Below are 24,322 nucleotides of genomic sequence, written 5' to 3' on the forward strand. Positions count from 1 at the left end.
GCAAAAGCAATGCCTACATCAGGAGTCCAATTTCCTAGAAGGTGCAATCCCACATTCAAATTGAAAACACAGCATGCTTACCTCTAAGCATCCCCATTTCTTTTTGTTGTCTAATCCATTCCCTTGTCCACGGGCACTTCTGCCTAAGCATGCTAATTTTTAATTGGTTGCATCCAGAGACATAACTATCATTGAGTGAGCCTGGCAAAAAGTCCAGGGCTATCTAGTAGTAGGGGCTGCCTGTTGTTGAACCTGAAGTGCCATCTAATCCTTTTTTTCCTCTCCATCAGCATCACTCTCATTCTTCTCTAACACCCCCCCCCCCCACACACACACACACACACACTCACCGATGAGTCCAGCATCTCCACCCTCCCACTACAAAAAACAGATTCTGGGCAACCAGCCGGCCTTTCCAGGGCCTTTTTCTTTGATGTGAATTCCATGCCATTTATGGATCTGGCATTCACAGCTGCCTTATCTTCTTAGAAAACTGTGAAATATATTTGTCACCTCCAACCATTTTCTCTAGGTAGGTCACTTAAGGACATAAGAGTTGCTATACTGGGATAGACCAAAGATCATCCAGTCCAGTCTCCTGTTTCTAATGGTGGCCAACCCAGGTCACAAGTATCTGGCAAGATCTCAAAGAATAAAACAGATTTTATGCTGCTTATCCTAGGAATAGGTGGTGGATTTCCTCAAGCCATCTCAATAATGGCTTATAGACTTTGTTTTAGGAAATGATTCAAACCTTTTGTAAACTTTGCTAAGCTAACTACTTTCACCACATTCTCTGGCAATGAATTTGAGTTTACTCGTTGACTGAAGAAATATCGTCTCTGGATTGTATTGAATCTACTACTTAGTAGTCATCATATGCCCCCTAGTCCTAGTCACATCTACCCTTTCCACGCCACTTATTTCTCTGCACATCCCCTCTCCTGAATGGAGTTCGATTCTGCTGCTTAAGGCATTAGATCTTTTGTCCTCAACCTCCTTTAAGGAATGTCTTTGTAGAATCTCGCCCTTAAGTACTTCATCCTCATTTTTATCGTTTTAAAAGCATTCTGAACTAAAATGTATTTTTAATATGCACAAAATCTTTTCTCTGGTTCATAGAAGCAGATATTTTGTTTAAAATGATTCTGTTCTTACTTCCAGAAGTACTGGCATTATTTTAGGTATCCAAAAATTATATCAGGAATGATAATTTTTAAACCCAAGTGTATTAGACTTAGAACAGATTTAACTCGATGTGGGCAGGAGCAAAAATACCTGTAATAACGAGGGTTCTCTGAAGCAGCAATTAGTGAAACGTGTCAGGACTCCCAAATTTATAATGTAATGTTTCACTGAAGTCCTATTTAAAGCCATAAAGCATTTTTTGCATGTGAGAAGACCACAATTTTTTGAACATCTTAAAGGTACATTTTAGTGCAGTTATTGAGAAACGAGCCATCTTAAGTAGTGGGTAAATTTTGCTCACACAACGGTCTCCCATGAACAGCACTAATTGGTGAGCTGTATAGGTGTGTCACGGTGTATCAAAATTGAATCTTCATTATTTTAGGTGTCAGATTTTACTTTTGCTTCATGTTCATTGTGTTCATGTTCATTTTAAAAAGTACATTAAAGTAACCAAAGAATTTGCAGAGTTGGCTAGATTATTTTTTATTTTTTCCTTGCAAATTTTAGGAAAAGTGAATGGATCTCAATTCTGTCACTTTCCAGTAGCTGAATTAATACTTTGTAAGTGTATAAATTTGATTTCATAAGGAAAGGACCTAAGTTTGCAAAACTTTCTGCCAGAACTGTTCAGTTTATTGAGCAGAGGTTTGAATGATACGTCTGTTTATCAGCTGCAGACTGGTGATATTGCTTTTTTTTCATTTGCAGAGCATTATGGGCTCCAGGTAGGAGCACAACTGTACAGGTATACTGTGTTTGTGACCAAAATTATTTGGGCAAAAATTTTAAAAGCCCCAACTATTTTGGGATTGCTTTGACACATCCCACAGGTTCTGGATTGGTCTGATAAGGACACTAAGGAAGGAAAAATTAGATCTTACCTGCTAATTTTCTTTCCTTTAGACCTACCAAGACCACTCCAGAGGCCCCCTCTATTATATTTCCATTTAATAAGCCATTTTAATATTGCTGTTTGTAATCAGCAGACAAACTCCTCATTATTAACCTTAGTTTCATGTGTTGAAGTATTTTACTGGCAATATGTTATGTTGAGTAATGTTGAGTAATACAGCGACTGAACCAAAATAGAATATGCGTAGTCCATTACCTTGTTAGTCAAAATACTGAGCATCTACGGCTATACTGTATCTTAATGGGGTAAAATACACAACTTTTTTTTTTTCTGTCTCTATCCACTGGTTAGTGGGCGCAACCCATATGTTCTGAACTGGTCTGGTAGGACTAAAGGAAAGAAAATTATCAGGTAAGACCCAATTTCTCCTCCTCCTCCTTTATTATATGAATTCTGTGGTGCCAGAAGATCTCATTTTGTTCTCCTGTCTGATGGGTATACTAATAGTTATTCTATTGCAATTGGTGAAACATTCTAGAAAGGGTTATTTCCCTTCAGCTGTATGCTGCAGAAGGAATCCACTCTGGATTTTTCACTCTGCCTCTGTTGTATTTTACTGGACTCTCTAGCTCCAACCTCAGTTCTTTCATTCTGCATGCATGCCTGCAGATGTGTTTGTTTTGCTCTCTACATTTTATTATTTTAATTAGATGTGAAAAATATCGCGATTTGGTGCAAATTTCTTGACGGCAGCCATCTTGGATTTTTAGCAAATTTTTTTTTTTTTTTCTAAAGCTCCCTGCTTCTTCAAAACTGCAATTTTTGTCTGGAAACTAGCTGGGATGAAGTCCTTGGGGCTCACCTCATGTGGATTTTTCCCAGGATTGCTCAATATTAGTGCTTTAGGAGCATCCTTGCACCACATGCTGCGTGGCACAGCAGGGAGGGACGGCAGCATCCAGCTTAGTTTTTTCCCTGCTGAAGCAGGTGACCAAATGCTCACCTAGCCCAGCGGGGCAGTCTTCGGTGATTTCGGGGCTCGGCATGGCTGGTTTGCCAGGCTGTGGACCCTGTGAAGCCTAAGAACTTCACTTTTCAGTCACCTTAGGGTGACTGCATCCCTGGAACTGGACAAATTTTTGGGGCCTGAATTTTAGAATGCGGTTTCTCCCCCTATGTAGTCCCACGCTGCCAAAAAGGAGTCTCTGAGGAGTGTTGTGCCTTTGAGCACGGTCTTTCTCAGCCTGCTGCTGTTTGCACGCTGCCTGACCATTTGGGGGACTCTGCTGTAAATGTTTCGATTACTACTTCTTGTTTACAGGTTCAGCACTTCCTGGAGTAGGAAAATCAGGGACTATGTGCTGGATCTGTGGATCCCTCTGGGGGCTTGAATCCTAGGGATGATTCTTCTGCCTTGTGCCTATTTAAGTTTACAGCTCTGCCTGACCTTATATCTGAGTCTTTGCAGAAATTGCACTTAGTCACTCAGACGGCTCCGTCTACTTCTTCCTCCTAGCTTTGTGGTGTGCATTCACAGTCTGCTGCATTACCCTTGCACCATGTTTAAGCATTCTGATCTTAGAGCAGTTTGATTCTCCAGAAGGTGCTCTGACATTCGTTAGAGTTATGTCACGCTTGTCCCCTCTGGCACAGGAGTATCAGCAGAGTGCATGCGGGACCATCATGTGGATGTGGTCCTCAGGACGCGTTTCTGTTGCAGCTGCTATAGGCATCAGAGCTGCTTCAGCAGCGTGTTTTGTTGCACGCACCCGTCTCGCTCGTGTCCGCACACTGGAGAGTAAGGCGGTGGATCCCCCTCCTCAACTTCTTTTGGCTAGGACAACTGGATGACCTTATGCGAGTTTGGCAGAGGTGTCAGCACACTCCATCTCTGCCCGCCAATTGCTCTGGGTTCAACAGTGAGGTGGTGATTCCACTTCTAAGGCTACATTGGCTAGGCTAACTTTTAAGGGGCAATTATTGTTTGGCAAAGGTCTGGACGATCGCATGAATTCTGTGATGGACCGTTGCCCGAAGACTGTGCTTGATCATAGACCCAGACCCTCCAGAGGTTCTTGTCGCTCTAATTTTCGTGGCTCACAACACTTCAGACCGTATACAAATGCTACGTCGTAGAGATTTTCACAGGGTTCCTGATGACAATATACGGGCTACAGGTATTCCCAGGCTTTCACCTCCTGTCAGAAAGGCTCAATGCCAGTGCCAGACCAAGGGATGCCCCTATTTGGATAGGGTGCCATCTCTCAAATATTTCTGCCTACCTGGATGCACGTTACGTCTTGGACATTATTTGGTCAAGTTACAAACTGGAATTTGCTCGACCTCTGACAGATTGGTTTGTGGACTGTTCTTCAAGTCGCCCAGACAAAGCGCTCAGGATTCAAGCCACCATTCAGCACTTGCTGGATATTCAAACTATAGAGCCAGTACCGCCCAACTTCTCGGGCTTGTTTGTTTATTTATTTATTGCCCACCCTTATCCAGGGCAAGTTACATGTTAACATACAAAATAAAACGTAACATTTATCATACAAAACACATCAAGATCAACACTATAACTACATACATACATATAAAATCAGATTGCATAAAACATACTGACCAGTCCTATCCTACATCAAAATATAAAAATATATAAGGCATACAAGATGCCTCAATGAAAAGCATCTTTAAGCCAAATGAGACAAATTAGACCATCGAAATGGCAAAAAAAAGGCTCAGAAGAGTGGAGGCCTCTTCTGGATCTTCAGCACATGAATGTGGCTCTCAAGATTCCCGATTCCAAATTAAATCCATGCATTTGGTCATTGCAGCAGTGGCCCCCAGGAGAGTTTCTTGCCTCTCTGGATCACACAGAGACGTACTTGCACGGTCCCATTTTTTTCTGGCCCACCACATATTTTTGCAGTTTCATGTTCTAGAACAGTATTACCAGTTCTCAGCCCTGCCCTTTGGGCTGGCTTTAGTGCCCCGGCATTCACAATAGTGATGGTGGTATTGGCACCTTACCTGCGACAGATGGGTCTCCAGGTTCACCCTTACTTAAACAACTGGCTGATCAGAGCTCCTTCGTTGGCCAAGGGATGGCACACAGTGGAACGGATGCTCCAGGTGCTGGAGGATGTGGGCTGGATTGTCAACTTCAAGAAGAGCCATCTGATGCCCACTCAATCGCTGGAATTCCTTTTTGATATGGCGGCAGGCTGTGTATATCTACTGGATGCCCGCAGGCAGAAACAGATTTCTTCCCTTCTTCAGCAGCTAGCTCCGTTAGCATGGGATTAACTTCAAATTCTGGATCCATGGTTGCCATGCTGGATATAGTTCCTTGAACAAGGGCGCACATCAAATTTCAAGTTTATAAACAAATTTGATTAAATCGCTTTTCAGATAAAATGGGGAAGACAGACCAATTGTTTGGGAGACAATAGTAACCTGAACAAAGGTAGACTGTAAAACAAAAGGAAAATGGGAAGAACTACAATCAATATAGAAAAGAAAACAAAGAAGGAGAAAAACATAAGGGTATAACATTATAATGCAAAAGCCTTGCATGAATGTGATCCCATCCTATATGTTCCTCCCCAAATGTTTTTTTTTTTCTTTTTTTTAATTAAAGACTGTAGTCCATCCTATTTACCCTTTTTGTATTAGTTTGTATCAGTTTGTATTAGAACTTATATAATTTGTATGTAATGTCATATTTTGTCCACCCTTTTTTTATTTTTATGCATTGGAAAATTGTTATACGCAATGAAATATATGATACTGTGTAGATAACAAATCTTATTAAACTTGAACTTGAAACTTCAAGGCAGATTAAACTCAGAAGGGTTATTATTCAAAGGCATCCCTAAACAGGTGGCTTTTTAGTTTCTTTTTGAATTTATCCAGGATTTTTTCTTCCCTGACCTGAGTCGGTAATAGATTCCAAATTTGAGAGATCTCTTCGGAATGCTTTGCTCTCTCACAGGGCTCTGCACAGGGATGCCCTGCAGGAATCTCTACCTTGGACTCTGGAAACCTGAGCAAGCATGGACTGGTGGCTTCTCCCGCAATTGCTACTCATTGCCTCCTGGGTCGTGGTACTGACAAAGGCCAGCCTTTGGGGCTTGGTAGCCCATTGCAATTGTTATCCTATTCAGGGGTGTTGGACGCCTCTCAGCAGAAATGGTCAATCAACCAGTTGGAGCTCAGAACCATTTGGCTAGCTCTGAGGAGATTGCAGAAGACCCTGGAGGGCCAAGCAGTCAGGGTCTTCTCCGATGATGTGACAGCAGTAGCTTGCGTCAATCACCAGGGAGGGATCAAGAGCACTTCTCTGGTTCAGGAAGCCTATCTTCTTTTTCTTTGGGTGGAACGCCATCTAGCGCTGACAGTAATGCATGTGGTGGGAGTAGACAACGCTCAAACAGACTTCCTCAGCAGACAGATGTTGAATCCAGGCAAGTGGACCCTGTCCCCGGGGCATTCCAAGCGATAGTGAGGTGCTGGGGGTGGCTCCGCTTCAACCTCATGGCCATGGCAAGAAACAAGAAAGCGGATCGTTTCTTCAGTCAAAGATCTGAGCCCAGAAGCAAGGGGCTTGATGCTCTAGTGCAGCCATGTCCTCAGGAGATTCTCTTGTATGTGTTTCCTCCTTGGCTGATGTTTGGCCGGGTCATTCGGAGGATTTCATCTCATTCAGGCCACGTCATTCTGGTGGCTCCAGATTGGCCTCATAGACCATGGTATGCAGCTCTGATGCACCTGCACAGAGGTCGCAGTTTTCTTCTTGAGTGCCTTTCCAGACCTTCTCATGCAGTATTCGGTTTCCATGGAAGATCCGGATCACTTTGCTTTTGCGGCATGGCTCTTGAGCGCACAACCTTAGAGCATAAAGGATATTCTGCATTGGTTGTTGATACTCTTCTGAAGTCTAAGAAGTTGTCCATGGTGTTGGCCTATGCTAAGGCATGGAAGGCCTTCCTACATTGATGTGCCCTGAACCAGGTGGACCCTTTTTTCAGGTCCAATCTTGATAATTCTCACCTTTTTTCAGGCTGGTTTGGATAAAGGCCTCACTGTGGCTTCTCTTTGGGTCCAGGTGACCAGGCTCTCCTGTTTTAGATCCTGGGAGCATCGGTCCTCCATGGCATATCATTTGATGTTGCTCTTTTCCAGTAGCTAGTTGATTCATTCTAGACTCCCACCTTGTCATTACTGCGCCTGCTTACAGTGTTCTCTCTATGTATGCTTCTCCAAGCTGATTCTTGGATGCCTGTCAGCCCTTGGGGGCTGGGAAGAATTTATATATCTGTTCCAATGTATTGGGGAGTAGTTTCTGAGCTCTATTGAAGCCTATGTTGGTGGTTAATGGTACTATTTAGTTACTGTTTGAGCCTGTTGCTTACAGGTGCCTCTATTTCATGTATATTTGGTGGCTTTCAGTTCTTGGATACTGATTGAAGGTGGAGCTAGAGAACCCAGTGAAGTTCAGCAGAGGCAGAGTGAAAAATCCAGAATGAATCCCTTTTGCAGAATGCAGTTAAAGGGAAATGTCTCACTTATGTACTGGAAAAGAGCTTACCAGGATAAGTACATAGAAACATGATGGTCAAATGACCCAACTAGTCTGCCCATCCACAGTAACCATTATCTTTCTCTCTCCGAGAGATCCCACGTGCCTATCCCAGGCCCTCTTGAATTCAGACACAGTCGCCACGCATCTATCGCCCTTTCTGTAAAAAATTATTTCCTTAAATTACTCCTGAGCCTATCGCCTCTTAACTTCATCCTATGTCCTCTCATTCTAGAACTTCCTTTCAAATTAAAGAGACTCAACTCATGCACATTTACATCATATAGGTATTTAAACGTCTTTATCATATCTCTCCTCTCCCGCCTTTCCTCGAAAGTATACAGATTGAGATCTTTAAGTCTGTCCCCATACACCTTATGACGAAGACCACACACCATTTTAGTAGCCTTCCTCTGGACTGATTCCATCCTTTTTATATCTTCTTGAAGGTACAGCCTCAAGAATTGTACACAGTATTCTAAATGAGGTCTCACCGAAGTCTTATATAGGGGCATCAATACCTCCTTTTTCTACTGGCCATACCTCTCCCTATGCAACCTAGCATCCTTCTAGCTTTCGCCCGTCACCTTTTCAACCTATTTGGCCACCTTAAGATCATCACATACAATCACATCCAAGTCCTGTTCTTCCATCGTGCACATAAGTTCTTCACCCCCTAAACTGCACCGTTCCCTTTGGTTTTTGCAGCCCAAATGCATGATCTTGCATTTCTTAGCATTAAATTTTAGCTGCCAAATTTCAGACCATTCTTCAAGCTTCGCCAGGTCTTTCTTCATGTTATTCACACCATCCGGTGTGTCTACTCTGTTGCAGATTTTGGTATCATCCGCAAAGAGGCAAATCTTACCCGAGAATCCTTCAGCAATATCGTTTATAAAAATGTTAAAATGAACAGGCCCAAAAACAGAACCTTGAGGCACACCACTGGTAACACCTCTTTCCTCAGAGCGATCTCCATTGATCACTGCCCTCTGTTGCCTTCCACTCAACCAGTTCTTGACCCAGCCCGTCACTTTCGGGCCCATCCCGAGGGCACTCAGTTTATTTATAAGATGTCTGTGTGGAACAATGTCAAAGGCTTTGCTAAAATCTAAATACACCACATCTAGCGCAAATCCCCTATCCAATTCTCTGGTCACCCAGTCAAAGAAATTGATCAGATTTGTCTGACAAGACCTACCGCTAGTGAATCCATGTTGCCTCCAGTCCTGTAATCCACAGGATTCCAGAAATTTGACCATTCTCTGTTTTAAAAGCATTTCCATTAATTTGCTTACCACAGAAGTCATACTTACCGGTCTGTAATTCCCTACTTCTTCCTTACTTTTGTGGAGAGGGACCACATCTGCTCTTCTCCAGTCCTCTGATACCATTCCCGACTTGTGAGACTCATTGAAAAAGTCAGTCAGCGGAGCTACCAGAACTTCCCTACAATCTTTAGTTTTGTCTCCACTAGACTATTATGTTATCTTTTTAGATTGCCCTAAATTTATAATTTTAAAAAACTCCAAACACTATAGAATACAGCCATTAAATTAATCTTCAGATTGAAGAAAAGCGATAAGATTACACCTTATTTATGTGAATTACAGTGGCTTCCTTTAGAAGGGAGAATACTTTCTAAATTCTATTAAATTCTATTTCAAATACAGTTTGGAGAAACTCCTGATTATATGCCACATCTCATTAAATTTTCTAATAACCCATCTTTGAACCTAAGAAACAAAGATACTTTTTGGTATCCAGTCATTAGGAACATTAGATACAATAGAACTTTTAAATCCACTTGGGCATATCAAGCAGCAAAACTATGGAAAGCATTACCAACTAATATTATCCAGCAATCTAATTTTAAATGTTTCAAAAAAGACTTAAAGACCTATCTATTTTAAAAATTTGTTACTAATAATTCCTAAATATTGTAATTGTTTTTAATTTGTATCACCATATTTACATAAGAACATAAGAATAGCCTTACTGGGTCAGACCAATGGTTCATCAAGCCCAGTAGCCCTTCTCATGGTGGCCAATCCAGGTCACTAGTACATGGCCAAAACCCAAGATGTAGCAATATTCCATGCTACCAATACAGGGCAAGCAGTGGCTTCCCCCCATGTCTTTCTCAATAACAGACTATGGAGTTTTCCTCCAGGAACTTGTCCAAATCTTTCTTAAAACCAGCTCCGCTAACCGCTCTTACCACATCCTCTGGCAACGCGTTCCAGAGCTTAACTGTTCTCTGAGTGAAAAAAAAATTCCTCCTATTGGTTTTAAAAGTATTTCCCTGTAACTTCGTGTCCCTTAGTCTTTCTAATTTTTGACGGAGTGAAAAATTAATCCACTTGTACCCGTTCTACTCCACTCAGGATTTTGTAGACTTCAATCATATCTCTCCTCAGCCATCTCTTTTCCAAGCTGAAGAGCCCCAACTGTTTTAGTCTTTCCTCATACGAGAGGAGTTCCATCCCCTTTACCGTCTTGGTTGCTCTTATTTGATCCTTTTCTAGCACCACTATATCTTTCTTGAGATAAAGAGACCAGAATTGAACGCAATATTTCCGATGAGGTCGCACCATGGAGCAATACAGGGGCATTATGACATTCTCAGTCTTGTTAACCATCCCTTTTTTTAAATAATTCCCAGCATCCTGTTTGCTTTTTTGGCCGCCGCCACACATTGGGCAGAAGGTTTCATCATATTGTCTACAATGATACCCAGATCCTTTTCTTGGTTGCTAACCCCCAAGGTGGACCCTAGCATCCGGTAAATGTGATTCAGGTTATTCTTCCCAATGTGCATCACTTTGCATTTGTCCACATTAAATTTCATCTGCTATTTGGGCGCCCAGTCTTCCAATTTCCTAAGGTCCGCCTGCAATTTTTCACAAAACACAGTTTAGTGTCATCTGCAAATTTAATCACCTCAGTCGTCATTCCAATTTCCAGATCGTTTATAAATAAATTAAATAGCACCGGTCCCAGTACAGGCCCCTGCAGCACTCCACTGTTTACTTATGTAAACCACTGTGAACTTTGTGGAGGTATTGCCAGTATACAAATAAAGATTGTATTGTATTTTCTTAGTTCTTAAGTCATCAGTAAACCAGGGGGAGGAGTATTGTGAGGACAGTATTTGATCTGTTTGACTGGCGCTAGCTCTTCTTATAGGGTTTTTACCTCAGAGTACCAGCCACAGCAGCTTCATGAACAGATTCAGAACTGGGTTTTGACATTTCCACTAGGTTGGAAAGGCCTGTGGAGAGATCCTCTAAGTTGATAGTGTCATGCTTACATGGGTTCAAGCCCCTCTCCTGGTAGTCTTTAACATTTTCCTTCTGATTGTAAGGTTACCTTTTCTTTTTCTTCATAGCCACCTCCATTCTTTTGTGGCCTTGATCTTCTCTCTCGCTTCTACACAACCACTTGTGAAATATCTCTAATGTATGAGCACGTGACAACAGTATGATACACTTGTTGGTACTCCAGCCTGAGCACTTTGGGTTGCGAGTTCAAGCCCTGCGCTTCCCCTGTGACCATGCACAAATCACTTAGGGCTTCTTGTGCCTCTTTCAATTTCTGAAGCTTTGCTTAGACATACAGTCCCGGTATTGGAACCAAACGTCCAAAGTTCAAGTTTCAGGTCACTTCTAGTACATACATATTTTTCCATCCCAAAGGCTTTGCCTTTCCTGTCTGATTCTTTTCTACTCTCATAACTTTTTTCCCAGCTATCTGGTCACTCTGGAATGCACTTCTATGGGACTACATTTCTTTCTGGATATACCCTTCCTGTTTCAACAGGAGCATTTAATGTTTTTATCTCCCATTCACTGTTCCTTCTGTCACTTCTCAACTGGATCGCCTTTGTTTTCTTTCCAGCATATATTGTGAGAGCAAATGCTTTTCCTGCTTTGGCTCTCATCTTTTTACAAAACATTCCAGAGCTCTTATATAGTCCCTGGCAGAACTGTTCATATATGACTTCATCTTCAGTCAACTAGACTTTCATTTCAGTTCTATTCTACCCTATATAGCACGGAGTTTCTCTCATTTCTATGCTTTTGTTCCCGGTCTCATCCTTCAATATTAGTCTATTCAGCAGGAACCACCCTTTCATTTTGTTTTTTCCCTTTCCTGTCCTGTCTTCTCAAGTTGGAAAAGGAATGGCTTTGTGGGATTCTTCATATGGCATTCCTATATGTGCCACTTTCTGTTCCCCTTTCTACTTTTTCTCCTTGAGTCCTTGTAGCATCTTTCTCACTTATACTCGAATTCGCCAGCTGTTCTGAGGTCATCTCTTTCTTTAGAGCCTCCCTACATGTTGCTGTTCTTACATTGTTGCCCTTTCCTCTTTCTGAGGGCGGTTGCATACCTCTGATTATTCTCATTTCTTTTCCTTCAAGATCATGAGGGGCATAGAGAGGGTGGATAGGGACAGATTCTTCAGGCTGAAGGGGACAACAGGTACGAGGGGGCATTCGGAGAAACTCAAGGGAGATAGGTTCAAAACAAATGCAAGGAAGTTTTTCTTCACCCAAAGGGTCGTGGACACTTGGAATGCGCTACCGGAGGAAGTGATCGGGCAGAGTATGGTACAGGGATTCAAACAGAGACTGGACAGATTCCTGGGGGATAAAGGGATCGTGGGATACTGAGAAAGTATAGAAACCCAACCAGGTCGTGCATGTGCAAGACCGGAGGGCTAGGACTTCGATGGGAAGATAGGACTCATCAGGAAACCAAGGTGGCATGGGGGCCCCTTCTGATGATTTAGACAGGTCATGACCTGTTTGGGCCGCCGCGGGAGCGGACTGCTGGGCTGGATGGACCTATGGTCTGACCCGGCGGAGGCACTGCTTATGTTCTTATGTTCTTATGTTCTTCCCTTGTTCTGCCTGCTTGAATCAGACAATATATCTACTTTTGGGGCGGAGACCTACATATTTCTGTGTTATTTAGAGGCCAACTCTTTCTCCATCCCATGAATTAAGGCTCATTCGTTCCATCTCTTCTCTTCTAAACACCCCCCCACCCATCAACATTTTGATTCATTCTCTCATAATTTCGCACATCGATTACTGCAATGCCCTTTATCAGAGCATAACACAGAAAGAAATCCGTCATCTACAACTTTTGCAAAATTCTGCCATTAAACTAATTAACCATGCAAAAATATATGATCATGTTATCCCTCCCTTCTTCATAAAGCACACTGGTTACCTATTACTTATCGTCTTTCTTATAAAATACTCCTACTAACATTCAAAACTAAAACTAAACTAAAACTTAGTTTTATAAAACAGGTCATCAGCCAATTTGGAGCTCAACTCGGTTAACATTAAGAAAAAGAAAAATACAAAAGAACAAGACTAGAAAAGAACTAATACAGAGGAAGTAGAAGGAGTTAATTTCCAAAGTGCTTGGTGAACAGAATAGTCTTCAAAGCCTTCCTAAATTATAAGAAGGGGTCTAAGCTTCTTAATGGGAGTGGCAAATTATTTCAGAGCTCTGTCAATTTGAAGGAAAAGAATGACTAAATTGCTTGATAGATTTACTTTTACCCCTAAAAGAGGGAAAGGAGAGCTTCTGGCCAAGTGAGATCTACACCCTTTCCAGTCCAAAGGGACAAGAGTAATAAAGAGGCCAAATAAAATCTTAAATGTAATACAGAGGCATTTAAATTGAATTTTCAAATGAACTGGGAACCAATGTAGTTCTTTGAGCAGTAGAGTCACATGGTCAAGCTTACTCTTGCCAAAAATGAGTCTGGCAGTGGTGTTCTGTATCAGTTGGAGTCTCTAATCTACTAGCCTTCATTGACAAACTCCTGATCCCATATATTTCCTCCAGGACACTTCGATCCAATAATCAAACCTGCTCACCATTCCATGACTATGTGAATTATTCCATGATACAACTCGCAAATCCATTTTTCAGTTACTGCCCCCTCTCTGTGGAATGCCCTCCCATTGGATCTCTGTCCAGAAAACTCTTTAGAAAAATTCAAGTCTAAACTCAAGACTTTTCTTTTTAAAGATGCCTATAATCTCTGATCTTTTTTCAAACAATTCTCACAGAGTTCATTGAAGTATTTTGAAAAAAAAACATTTCTTTTAAAGCGAACCCTGCCATAATGTACCTCCCCTTCTTCCACTCTCCTCCCTTTTATTTTTATTTTCAATCTCAATGTATTTGTTAACTTACCTATTTTCTCCTCCCCCTCATTTCATGTACATCAGTCCATTCATGTCCCCTTTTTACTTTTTTTTCAAATTTATCTTTACTTTTAACTCTAGATATGCTATATCTTTAATTTTAAAATTTTTCTTTTAAAATTCATTTTATTGTAAACCGTTTAAATACCTGTTTGATAAACAGTATATCAAAAATAAAGAAACTTGAATTTCATAAGCTAGGAGTCCCACATGTGAGAATATGCTACCTGCTTGTCCTAAGATAAAGCACAATTACTTACTGTAACAGGTGTTATCTAAGGACAGCAGGCAAATATTCTCACATCCTACCCACCTCCCCTGGCTGGCTTCACTTGGGCATAGAACTGATGACCTCGTGAGCTGGCGTTGGGCGGGAAGGCACTTGCGCATGCAAGGTGCAGGCAGTCTTAAAACTTTTTCCGTGGATAATGTCACCCACATGTGAGAATATCTGCCTGCTGTCCCCGGATAACACCTGTTACGGTAAGAAACTGTGCTCTATTATCTTATAGATACAAAATGACCCACATGGCCATGTTTCAAAAATTCTTCAGCAGTGTATAACTGCAATTAAAAATATATAGATATAAACTACCGTATTTTTCGCTCCAAAAGACACACCTGACCTTAAGACGTAGCCACCTCTGAACCAAATGGTGTGCCCTGTACCCTGTCCCCCCTCTGGTGGTCTAGTGGTAGGCTGGGACAGGGCACATCTAGTGGTGGGCACGTCTAATGATAGCCCGCCCCAAGCAGCCAGCCCCAGGCCAGCCAGCCAGCCCCAGGCCACTCAGCCAGCCAGCCTCCCTGTACCTTTTTTAATCTTGCCCCCTGCTCCAGGTCCATAAGCTCCAGCCCACCTCCCTTGCTCTTGGGCCCAGCAGCTCCAGCCGGCTTCCCTCCCTCCTGCAGCATCTACTGGTACCTTGCAGATGTTGCTCAGGGGCTCCTCCTTATTCCCAGCCTGTGGTGCAGAGATCAGCAGCACAGACGTCAGCAAGCTTTATGCTCTCCTGCTTGACCCCGTGCTGCTTTCCGAATGGCTGCCGTAAGTTCTCGCGAGTCCTGCGACCAGGTTAAAAAGGTGGGACAATGACGACGGATGGGGGGAGTGTTTTTAAAAAATTGGTGTGGCAGCGGGCGGGCGGGGTGTTAAAAAAAAAAAAAAGGTGGTGCGGCGGTGGCAGCAGGCAGGGGGGGAGTGTTTTAAAATAAAGGTGGTGCAGAAAAGGTAGTGCAGCGGGATAACAAAATTTGTACCTTCGCTTCATAAGACGCACTGAGATTTCCACCCACTTTTGGGTGGAAAAAAGTGCGTATTATGGAGCGAAAAATACGGTAATACATAAAAATCAACTAAAAAATAAGTAGAAGGATATAACTACAATTCTGTAAGACAACAAAATCCTTGATGTATCCTATTTACATTGGATCCTCTTTTATTCCCTTTGGTAAAGTGGGCAAGAAAATGAAAGGGAGTGAAGATGGAGATGGTTTCCGACAGCAATTAGGAGGGATGGGAGGAATTGGGTTCTTGTGACAGCAGATGGAGTTATATATACTTGTACAGCTACTCCTAGTTTCATTGCTTGCTCTATTGCAGCTTCAGCATCACAGAGTTTGTGTGAAGATCATGAAAAACCTCCAGAAAAAGGAAAAGTGAAGCGGAAGACTCGGTGTCACATGTGCAGGAAGAGTGTGGGTCTGACCGGTGAGAGAGAAATCCCGTCTTCGGGCATTTCATTTTTCATGGTGGGGTTGTAAACCAAGGAGACTGAAAATGACTCTCTTTCTTCTGCTCTCTGGGTTTCAGTGTCTACTACCGTAGCAAAACTAAAAGTCTGCAACATTGTGAGCAACATGTAATAGGTCCTAATCTAGTCAAGACAATTTAGAAATTAGATTAAATTTTGGATTTGGCTCAGGCCTTTTAAAAGCATTTCTGTACCAAGACAAGGAGCCAACCCTGAAGGAACTGAAATGGTAATTGTAAAAGCCCATTTCTAAACTGTCTAATGCAACTCCTGGGAGAAAACGATGAGCCAAAGATGACCTACTTAAATTTGTAATGTTGTCTTTGTAACTATGATCTACTGTATTAATCTACCTTTGAATGTCCTTGTCAATCTGCCTCTTGTAACTTCCTGGGTAACTGACTCAACCTTGAACTGAATAAGTAAAGGCGGAATAGAAAACCTGATTAACATAAAATATTTGAAAGTATCTGCAACAAGATCAGTTTGAATTGGTAGTACAAGCATTGATATTAAGTAAATTAGATTATTGTAACATCATCTTTTTGGGAATCTCTAAGAATCTGATTAGAAGATTGCAAACAGTACACATCTCAGTGGTTAATTTATAAATTAAGAAAATCAGATAGAATTACATCATTTTATATAGAATTACACTGGCTTCCAATAGAGGCCAGAGTAATATATAACTTATGTTGCCTAGCATTAAAAATTCTATATGGATTGATTCTGCAGTATGTGAATAATTTAATCTGTAGATCATTTATTAGTCATCATTATAGGGTTTGTAATGCATAGGCACTGGGAATTAATTATATCTAAAAGATTATGTACTAATTTCTTTTTTCTTATAAGGCTGCATAGTGCAACTTAGATGTATAACTGATTTTAATATCTTTAACAAAGCTCTAAAAATCCTACTTGTTTAAAAAGTTTAGTTAATTGGATAATTTTTTTCTCTCTTTCCTGTCAATTTTGTATTATATCCTTGACCTATCAATCTAGCTTCTTAATATGCAATCTGCTATGAACTAATTGCTGGCAATAGCGGAATATATATTATCTAACTTAGGAGCTCTGTAGCACTTGTATGCAAGTATTGTTCAGTTCCAGTTGCCCCATCTCAAAAAAGATAGAGAAAAGATGGGAATGACCAAAATGATAAAAGGGACGGAATGACTCCTGTATGGCAGGTAGGCTAAAAAGATAAGGCAGGAGTGGGCAACCCATTCAAGGTTTTAGGATTTCCTCACTGAATGTGCATGAGATCTTTAGTATGCACTGCCTCCATTGTAAGCAAATGGATCTCATTCATATTCACCACCTTCGCTCTCCTCCAGCCCTGATGGGATCAGTTTAGAATGGCTCCCTGGATACCTGGACTGAGTTTGGATATCCCTTACCCCCTCGGCTGGCTGGCTGCATTTGAATGTCTCTCACGAGTGGCTTGCTGAACAGAATTTAATGGCTGTTTCTCTCACTTGGTTGTTGACAGGGTTTCAGTGCAGGTGTGGACATATCTTCTGCAGCATACATCGATATTCTGATATACACAACTGCTCCTATGACTATAAAGCTGATGCTGCTGAGAAGATCCGAAAGGAAAATCCCATGGTTGCTGGCGAGAAAGTCCAAAAGATCTAAGCAAACCCAGAGCAGGACTGGGGGCTACTAACCTGTGACTATGCCTGATGCTGAATGCTGGAGTCGCCCCTGTCTCGTCCACACACTCATTACACACAGCTTTTAACAATAGAGGACTTTGCTTTTCAAAATGCTTGAGCATTTTTAATCCCTTTTGGCTTTAAATGACAAAAAGACTAACTGAAACTTTCTCAGTGTTCCCTGTCCTTTCCAGACGATAAGGTTTAGCTGCCTGCAGAGGGAATATTATGCTGTTCCCTTTTACAGTCCTGCTTCAACAGTAATAGAGCTTCCAGAACCTGATTTTCAATCACTGGCTGCTTCCAGATCTTTCTGAAATAAGAAATTTGCCTCCTATGTACATTAGCACTTAGCCACACCCTGTTTTTACAAGAGCGCAAGCCATGTTCTCTACTGCCTTAGTGAGTGTGGGCTGAGGTTCTGGCCACCTCTGTGCTGCTGGACTGTGTGCAGGCTGAAGTTCGTAGCCATGTCTGTGCTGTCGGAGGAAATGTGGGCTGACGTGATTGTGAGAGCAGGATGAGGTGGTGGTTGTTTCTTTGCTGCTGAAGTGAATGTGGGTTGAAGTTCTCTTATGGCTTGCTTTCCTCTGTTTAATGACATTTAGAAGGTATCTTCCCCTTTCACACTACACACACAAAAATAGAAAAGATCTAGAAGGAAAAAACTATAATTATTTGCTATCTCAATTTTGATTAAATCAAAATTTAAAAATATGGTGACTTTTATTTTCTGCTGTTCTGTGAAATCCTTGTTCCATGAAACTAACATGATGTGACAGTCAGTCTGAGCTCTATTCCTATATGTAGAACAAAACGGGGGTACTTTTATAACAATTTGGGCTTCTAGGACAACATTTCACATGCTTAAATTGTTCTCGCCTATGAACACACAAAAATAAAAGCTTAGATAAACAGAGCAGTTCCTTTTATCTGAGAAAGCTCATTTCCACCAGTAACATGTGCTCAACAACATGCCTGCCTGGAAGCCTTTCTGAAGGGGGGGGGGAAAGGCAGACTCTTTTATAACACAGGTATAGCATTTGTCTGTATACTTCCCTGTCTAGGTGTCCTGTTAACACATCTCTTCATTTCTGAGCTTCTAAATCTCTTGCAGTCAAGGCTTTGTCTTCAGTCACATAATAATATAAGCGTTGCCATCCTGGGACAGAGCAAAGGTCCATCAAGCCCAGTATCCTCTTAGATAATGACAGGGGGATGGGTTAACTGTGGGACGGGAACAGAGCAGAGCCCTTGGCCATGGGACAAACTCTGCCCTTATTAACTCAAAACAAGCCCCACACGGACAAACGATACACACACCCAACAACACTACAAGGCCTTAAACATACAACCAACAGCATTCACACTCCCCAAAAGAAAAAGGGAAAAAGAAAAGAAGTGGAGAAAAAGGCCTCAGTTCAGCTTCATCTGGCCAAAAAAACTCCACTCTTGCAAAAGCTGAACTGAGGCCTTTATCTCCACTTCTTTTCTTTTTCTTTTGGGGAGTGTGAATGCTGTTGGTTGTATGTTTAAGGCCTTGTAGTGTTGTTGGGTGTGTGTATCGTTTGTCCGTGTGGGGCTTGTTGAGTTAATAAGGGATACGTTCAGGCCCTAATCCTTGAGTACTAATTTCTAGTGGGACAAACTCTGCCCCCATGTCATTCTCTAAGAGACTAAAAAGGGACCTGTTTATACCTTCTCAGTGAATTGTCAGTCACACTTAGGCGCCCATTACAGATTTGTGGCTAGCAGTGCCTATGTAAAAACTTAGGCACCTGAAATGTAGACAAGGGTTTGAAAGGCCTACAATTCAGGCGCTTAAGGTTTTGGAGAATCACACTTAGAGGTGCCTATTGCACAATTAACATTTTTTTCCAGTTATTGAAACTATTAAGGGTATTCTGCCAATTAAGTTAGGTGCTCTTTATAGAATTTGGGCCTGTATGAGAGGGGCTTGAGATTTAAAATATGGCTTTATTTAGTTCAAATCAATAGTATCTCAGATCAACTAAAAACCTTAAGCAAGGTCAGATTAAAGAAATATGTAGAAATTTACAATCTTGTGTGTTATTTATTCTAGCCTGCTCCAAAATGAGTCTGATTTAAAACAATTTCACTGTAGCAGCATTTAATAATAATAATAATTTTTAGACCGCAATACCTCGCAGTTCAATGTGGTCTACAACAAGAAAAACTGAAAACACAGCAAAAATACATCAAGTTAAATTATTAATAAAATCACAAATTTCTTAAAATGAATAAGTCATTATACAAATTTATCAAACAAATAAGTTTTCAATGATTTTCTTAAATCCGGATAAGGGAAGACATAATCAAACCATTTAGACTCTTATTCTGTTTACCTGCTTGAAAGGATAAAGTCCTTTCAAGGAATCTTATATGTACAGCCTTTTAAAGATGGAAAAGAAAACAGAGTAATACCATGGGTACGGCGATTAATTTCAGACAATTCAAAATGTTTTAGAAGATAACTTGGAGCTCAGATTGCATAGAAATTTCTCAATAGCATTGAAAAAAAATCTACTCTTGGCCACTATTAAACTCAAACTAAACACTACTGAAATAAAATTATTCTGGTTCCACTATACCACACAGACTTTCCCCACCACCCTATAGCTACCCTCTGGTACAACGCTGAATATGGAAAAGACTTCCAAGATGCTAGGCATCCTGCTTGACTTCACTCTCTCCTATGAACCCCAAATCTTCAACCTTTGGGGAAAAAAGTTCTACATTGTAAAGCAGCTAAGACTGGTCAAACCTTACTTCTACAACAACCACTCCAAATACTCATCCTAATTCATCTCGATTATTGCAACTCCCTATATGCTGGCATAACCTCTTCTAATATGCGTAACTCCAAATGATTCAAAACATTGCAATCTGATTCATCTTTGGCTTAAAGAAATGTGACCCCCCCCCCCCCCTCTGTTGCTACTACCAACAACTTCACTGGCTACCCATAGATGCTTGAATTTTGTTTAAACTGTCCTGCATTGTCTACTGCGTTGTCTACCATGTCCTTGACACCAGTGCCCCTGAACAAATAATCCATTTGTTCTCCAATGCATTCTTCACATCATCCAGAATCAACAACATAAGAACATAAGAAATGCCTTCACCGGATCAGACCCTAGATCCATCTAGTCCGGCGACTCGCACACGCGGAGGCCAATCCAGGTGTTCCCTGCTGAAGACCTTGTTTACCCGTATACCTCAATGTGTTTTGCAAGAAGGTGTGCATCCAACTTGCCCTTGAATCCCGGAATGGTGGTCTCTGTCATAACCTCCTCCGGGAGATCATTCCAAGCGTCCACCACTCGTTGTGTGAAACACAATTTCCTGATATTTGTCCTGGGCCTGTTGCCCCTCAGTTTCAGTCCATGACCTCTTGTCCGAGTCACATTTGACAATGTGAATAACGATGTTTCTTGCTCTATTTTGTCGAATCCTTTTAGTATTTTGAAAGTCTCTATCATATCCCCTTGCAGCCTTCTCTTCTCGAGGGTGAACAATCCCAATTTTCTGAGGCGTTCTTTGTAGCTCAAATTCTCGATACCTTAAACTAGCTTCGTGGCTTGCCTCTGCACCCTCTCCAGCAGGGTTATATATCCTTCTTTAGGTAGGGAGACCAATGTTGAATACAGTATTCCAAGTGTGGTCTGACCATTGCTCTGTAAAGCGGCATTATGACTGCTCCTCCCATCATCCAAGGGAGTGAAGTACAAATGGATATTCAATACCTATTTACTTATACAGCTACAAGAACCTGGAATAATTTTCCCACATCAATAAGGACAGTCAAGTTACCTCACCTTCAGGAAAAGGCTGAAAACATTCACTACTCACTGACTCGGCCTCCCTTCGATGCTAAAAGCCTGGGATACAGTGGGAGGAGCCTAAGGCCCCTCCCCTGAGCCAATCAGGGCATTAGACCCCCCTCTCCATGCATCACATGATGCACCGGGGAGGGAATGGCCTGTCATTTTGATCAGGTGGGCCTACAAGAGGGTCAGACTGAGCTTCCCTCCTACTCCAAGTTCTCTAAAAATGTACGGGGGTGTTCAGGGACCTCTGGTGGCAGGAGGGAGAGGACCTCTGCATTTTTTTTCAGGGGGGAAGGGGGAGGGTAGGTGATGTTTGGGGGCCACTTGGTGCAGAAGTGAGCCTTCGGTGGCAGGAGGGAGTGGGCATTCCTCCTGCTGTTTTCACTGAGGTCAGGGGTGGGGGGGGTCACTGCCTGGTGCCAGTTCGTCGGGGAGGGCCATCAGTGTTTCTTCGGAGGGGTGCTTCTTTTTCTAATGATGGCAGATATTGTGCATGTGTAATATGCACAGCATCTGTGCCCATTAAAAAAAAAGGTTAGCTAAGCGACTGGTCTTGACCAGTTGCTTTCTTTTGAATCGCTAAAAGCGATCACTTTTTTAGTGCATCTGGAAGCCATGTTAGAGCATCAATCACTCTACTAGTTTACATGGCATTTTAATAATTACAATCAGTTTATTTGCATGGTTGGATCAGGGAATGAGGCGGTGAGCCATTTTCTGCATTGAGTCAGCAAATGCGATCATCGCGAAAGCTGTTAAAACAGGTTTAGCGACAATCGCTGGTTTTAATGCATCTGGGCCTCAATGTTCCACTTCCCATTCTCCATTTATAATTCTGTGAATGCCTTGCCCTTCACTGGTGTTTTCCTCCCTTCTATGTGGCATTACCTTCTCCTGCTTCCCTATGTCCTTGCAGCACTGTATCCTTTCTCATTGATGTGATTTATCTAGTATTCCTTATGCTTTGTTATGGGCCTCTTAACTTGTAAATCTTCTTGAACCTGTACTGTATAAGTGCAATACAGAAATTCAGATTAGATTAGACTAAGCAGTGGATTTCCCCAAGCCATCTCAATAATGGCCTTTGGACTTCTCTTTTAGGACATTAATTAAACCTTTTTTTTAAACCTTGCTAAACTAACTGATTTCACCACATTCAATTGAATTCCAAAGTTTAATTACACGTTGTGTGAAGAAATATTTTCTCCAGTTTGTTTTAAATCTACTTCTTAGTAGCTTTGACGTATGCCCCCTAGTCTTAGTGTTTTTCGAGAGTAAACAAGCAATCCATATCTACCCTTTCTACTCACCTCTGAGCTGTCTCGTCTCTAAGCTGACGAGCCCTAGCCACTTTAGCCTTTCCTCATAGGGAAGTTGTCCTATCCCTTTCATCATTTTCATTGCCCTTCTCTGTACCTTTTTTAATTCTGCTATATCTTTTTTGAGATATGGCGACCAGAATTGCACAATTGGAGCCTGGCAATTCATGATTGGTCCAGCTTAGTGAGGTGGAATTGATCCTAAGATGCAAAGGCCTAGTCAGTTTAAACATATACAATTGGGTGTACATAATTGTCTCAGATCATTATGACCTAAATGGGTTCTTTTGTCCTATGATCTCACCTAGAATAAGTTATCCAGCTCCATGTTGCAATGTTTTTCAGTATACCATCTTAGATCAATAATGCTGACAGCTTAATTCTCTTTAAAATATACAGTTCAGACCTGGTCTAGACTGCTATGTAGCAAAGCCTAAATTTAACCTAATTTCCCTACAGACCTAAAACCACCCCAAAATTAACCTTAACAAGAGTAGCCTTAAACAAGCTGTTCCAGCTACATAAAAGCACGCACAGAGTTGGACATATGTTAGATCTGGGGTTTTTTTTATGCTTCTAGTTTGTTAGAGCTATTGGAGGCTCTCACTTTGGAGAGGGTGAACAATCTCTCTCTCTCTCTCCTAAGTCAATTCCCTTCAATATCTTGAATGTTTCGATCATGTCCCCTCTTAGTCTCCTCTCTGCTCCCTTGAAAAGTGGAGACTGAGAGGAGACATGATTGAAACATTCAAGATATTGAAGGGAATTGACTTAGTTGAGAGAGAGATATTGTTCACCCTCTCCAAGGTGGAGAGAACGAGAGGGCACTCTTTAAAGTTAAAAGGGGATAGATTCCGTACAAACGTAAGGAAGTTGTTCTTCACCCAGAGAGTGGTAGAAATCTGGAACGCTCTTCCAGAGGCTATTATAGGGGAAAACACCCTTCAGGGATTCAAGAAAAAGTTAGATAAGTTCTTGCTGGACCAGAACATATGCAGTTAAGGCTAGACTCAAATAGGGCACTGGTCTTTGACCTAAGGGCCGCTCCGTGAGCAGACTGCTGGGCACGAAGGACCACTGGTCTGACTCAGCAGCAGCAAATCTTATGTTCTTATTGTGAAGGAAGTTGTATGGTCTGATCATGCACTATTAACTTTCCACTTAAGACCAGGAATGAAAAAGATAAGAGATGTGAAATTCAAAAGAGTATGCCCAGCATTTGGTATAAAACAGCTAGCAAAGGAATGGATACCTTTGCTTAAATGTGATACTACAGTTTCAGTGCATGAAACTGGATCATTAAGGTGAGTAAGGATTATAGAAAAGCACAAAACCAACCTCAATAAAATCAATACCAAAACACAAAAAAGAGGCAAGTGAGATGTCTGGAAACAACCGAATGAGACATGTTTATTAGTCCAACAAAGGACAACACTCATCTGTTGTTGTCCCAACTAGGATCCCAGTTTCAGCACAAGCCTTCCTCAGGGGACTAGCAAGATAATTGTTAATGAGTTGTACGCAAATAGCCTTGATGGTGTGTTGTACTTTGATTTTGCTCCAGAGTACAACACGCCAACAAGGCTATTTCAAAAGCATCACAGTACTGAAACATTAATATCAATGCTTGATGAGGTTAGATGTGAATTTGATCATGGAAAGGAATATCTGATGGTATTTCTTGATATCTCTGCAGTTTATGATACTTTAGATTATGATACTTTGCTTAATCGACTCAGTATGTGTAGAATAAATGGGGTAGTTCTGTGTTGGTTTAAATCATTTTTACACAATCGGAGACAGGAGTTGTGTGTTAATGGTCGATTGTCAGCTCAAAGGGTCGTACGGACTGGTGTTCCACAGGACTCTGCCT

General features: G+C 41.6%; 1 protein-coding gene across 5 annotated transcripts in view; it reads left to right on the forward strand.

The window, feature by feature from the left end:
* The window catches only part of ZFAND6 (zinc finger AN1-type containing 6), a 45,960-nt gene extending 27,964 nt beyond the window's left edge, over positions 1-17,996 (forward strand). For 4 of the 5 annotated variants that reach the window (XM_033920329.1, XM_033920332.1, XM_033920331.1 and 1 more), the window contains 2 exons: positions 15,465-15,572; positions 17,111-17,996. In XM_033920329.1, coding sequence (XP_033776220.1) covers positions 15,465-15,572; positions 17,111-17,259 — 257 coding nt within the window. In that variant the 3' untranslated portion in view covers positions 17,260-17,996. The remainder of the gene's footprint in view (positions 1-15,464; positions 15,573-17,110) is intronic. The other variant, XR_004536969.1, reaches the window with a different exon arrangement.
* Positions 17,997-24,322: the final 6,326 nt, after the last annotated feature.

The sequence above is a fragment of the Geotrypetes seraphini genome, chromosome 14, assembly GCF_902459505.1.
Source record: "Geotrypetes seraphini chromosome 14, aGeoSer1.1, whole genome shotgun sequence".
Classification (NCBI taxonomy): Eukaryota; Metazoa; Chordata; class Amphibia; order Gymnophiona; family Dermophiidae; genus Geotrypetes; species Geotrypetes seraphini.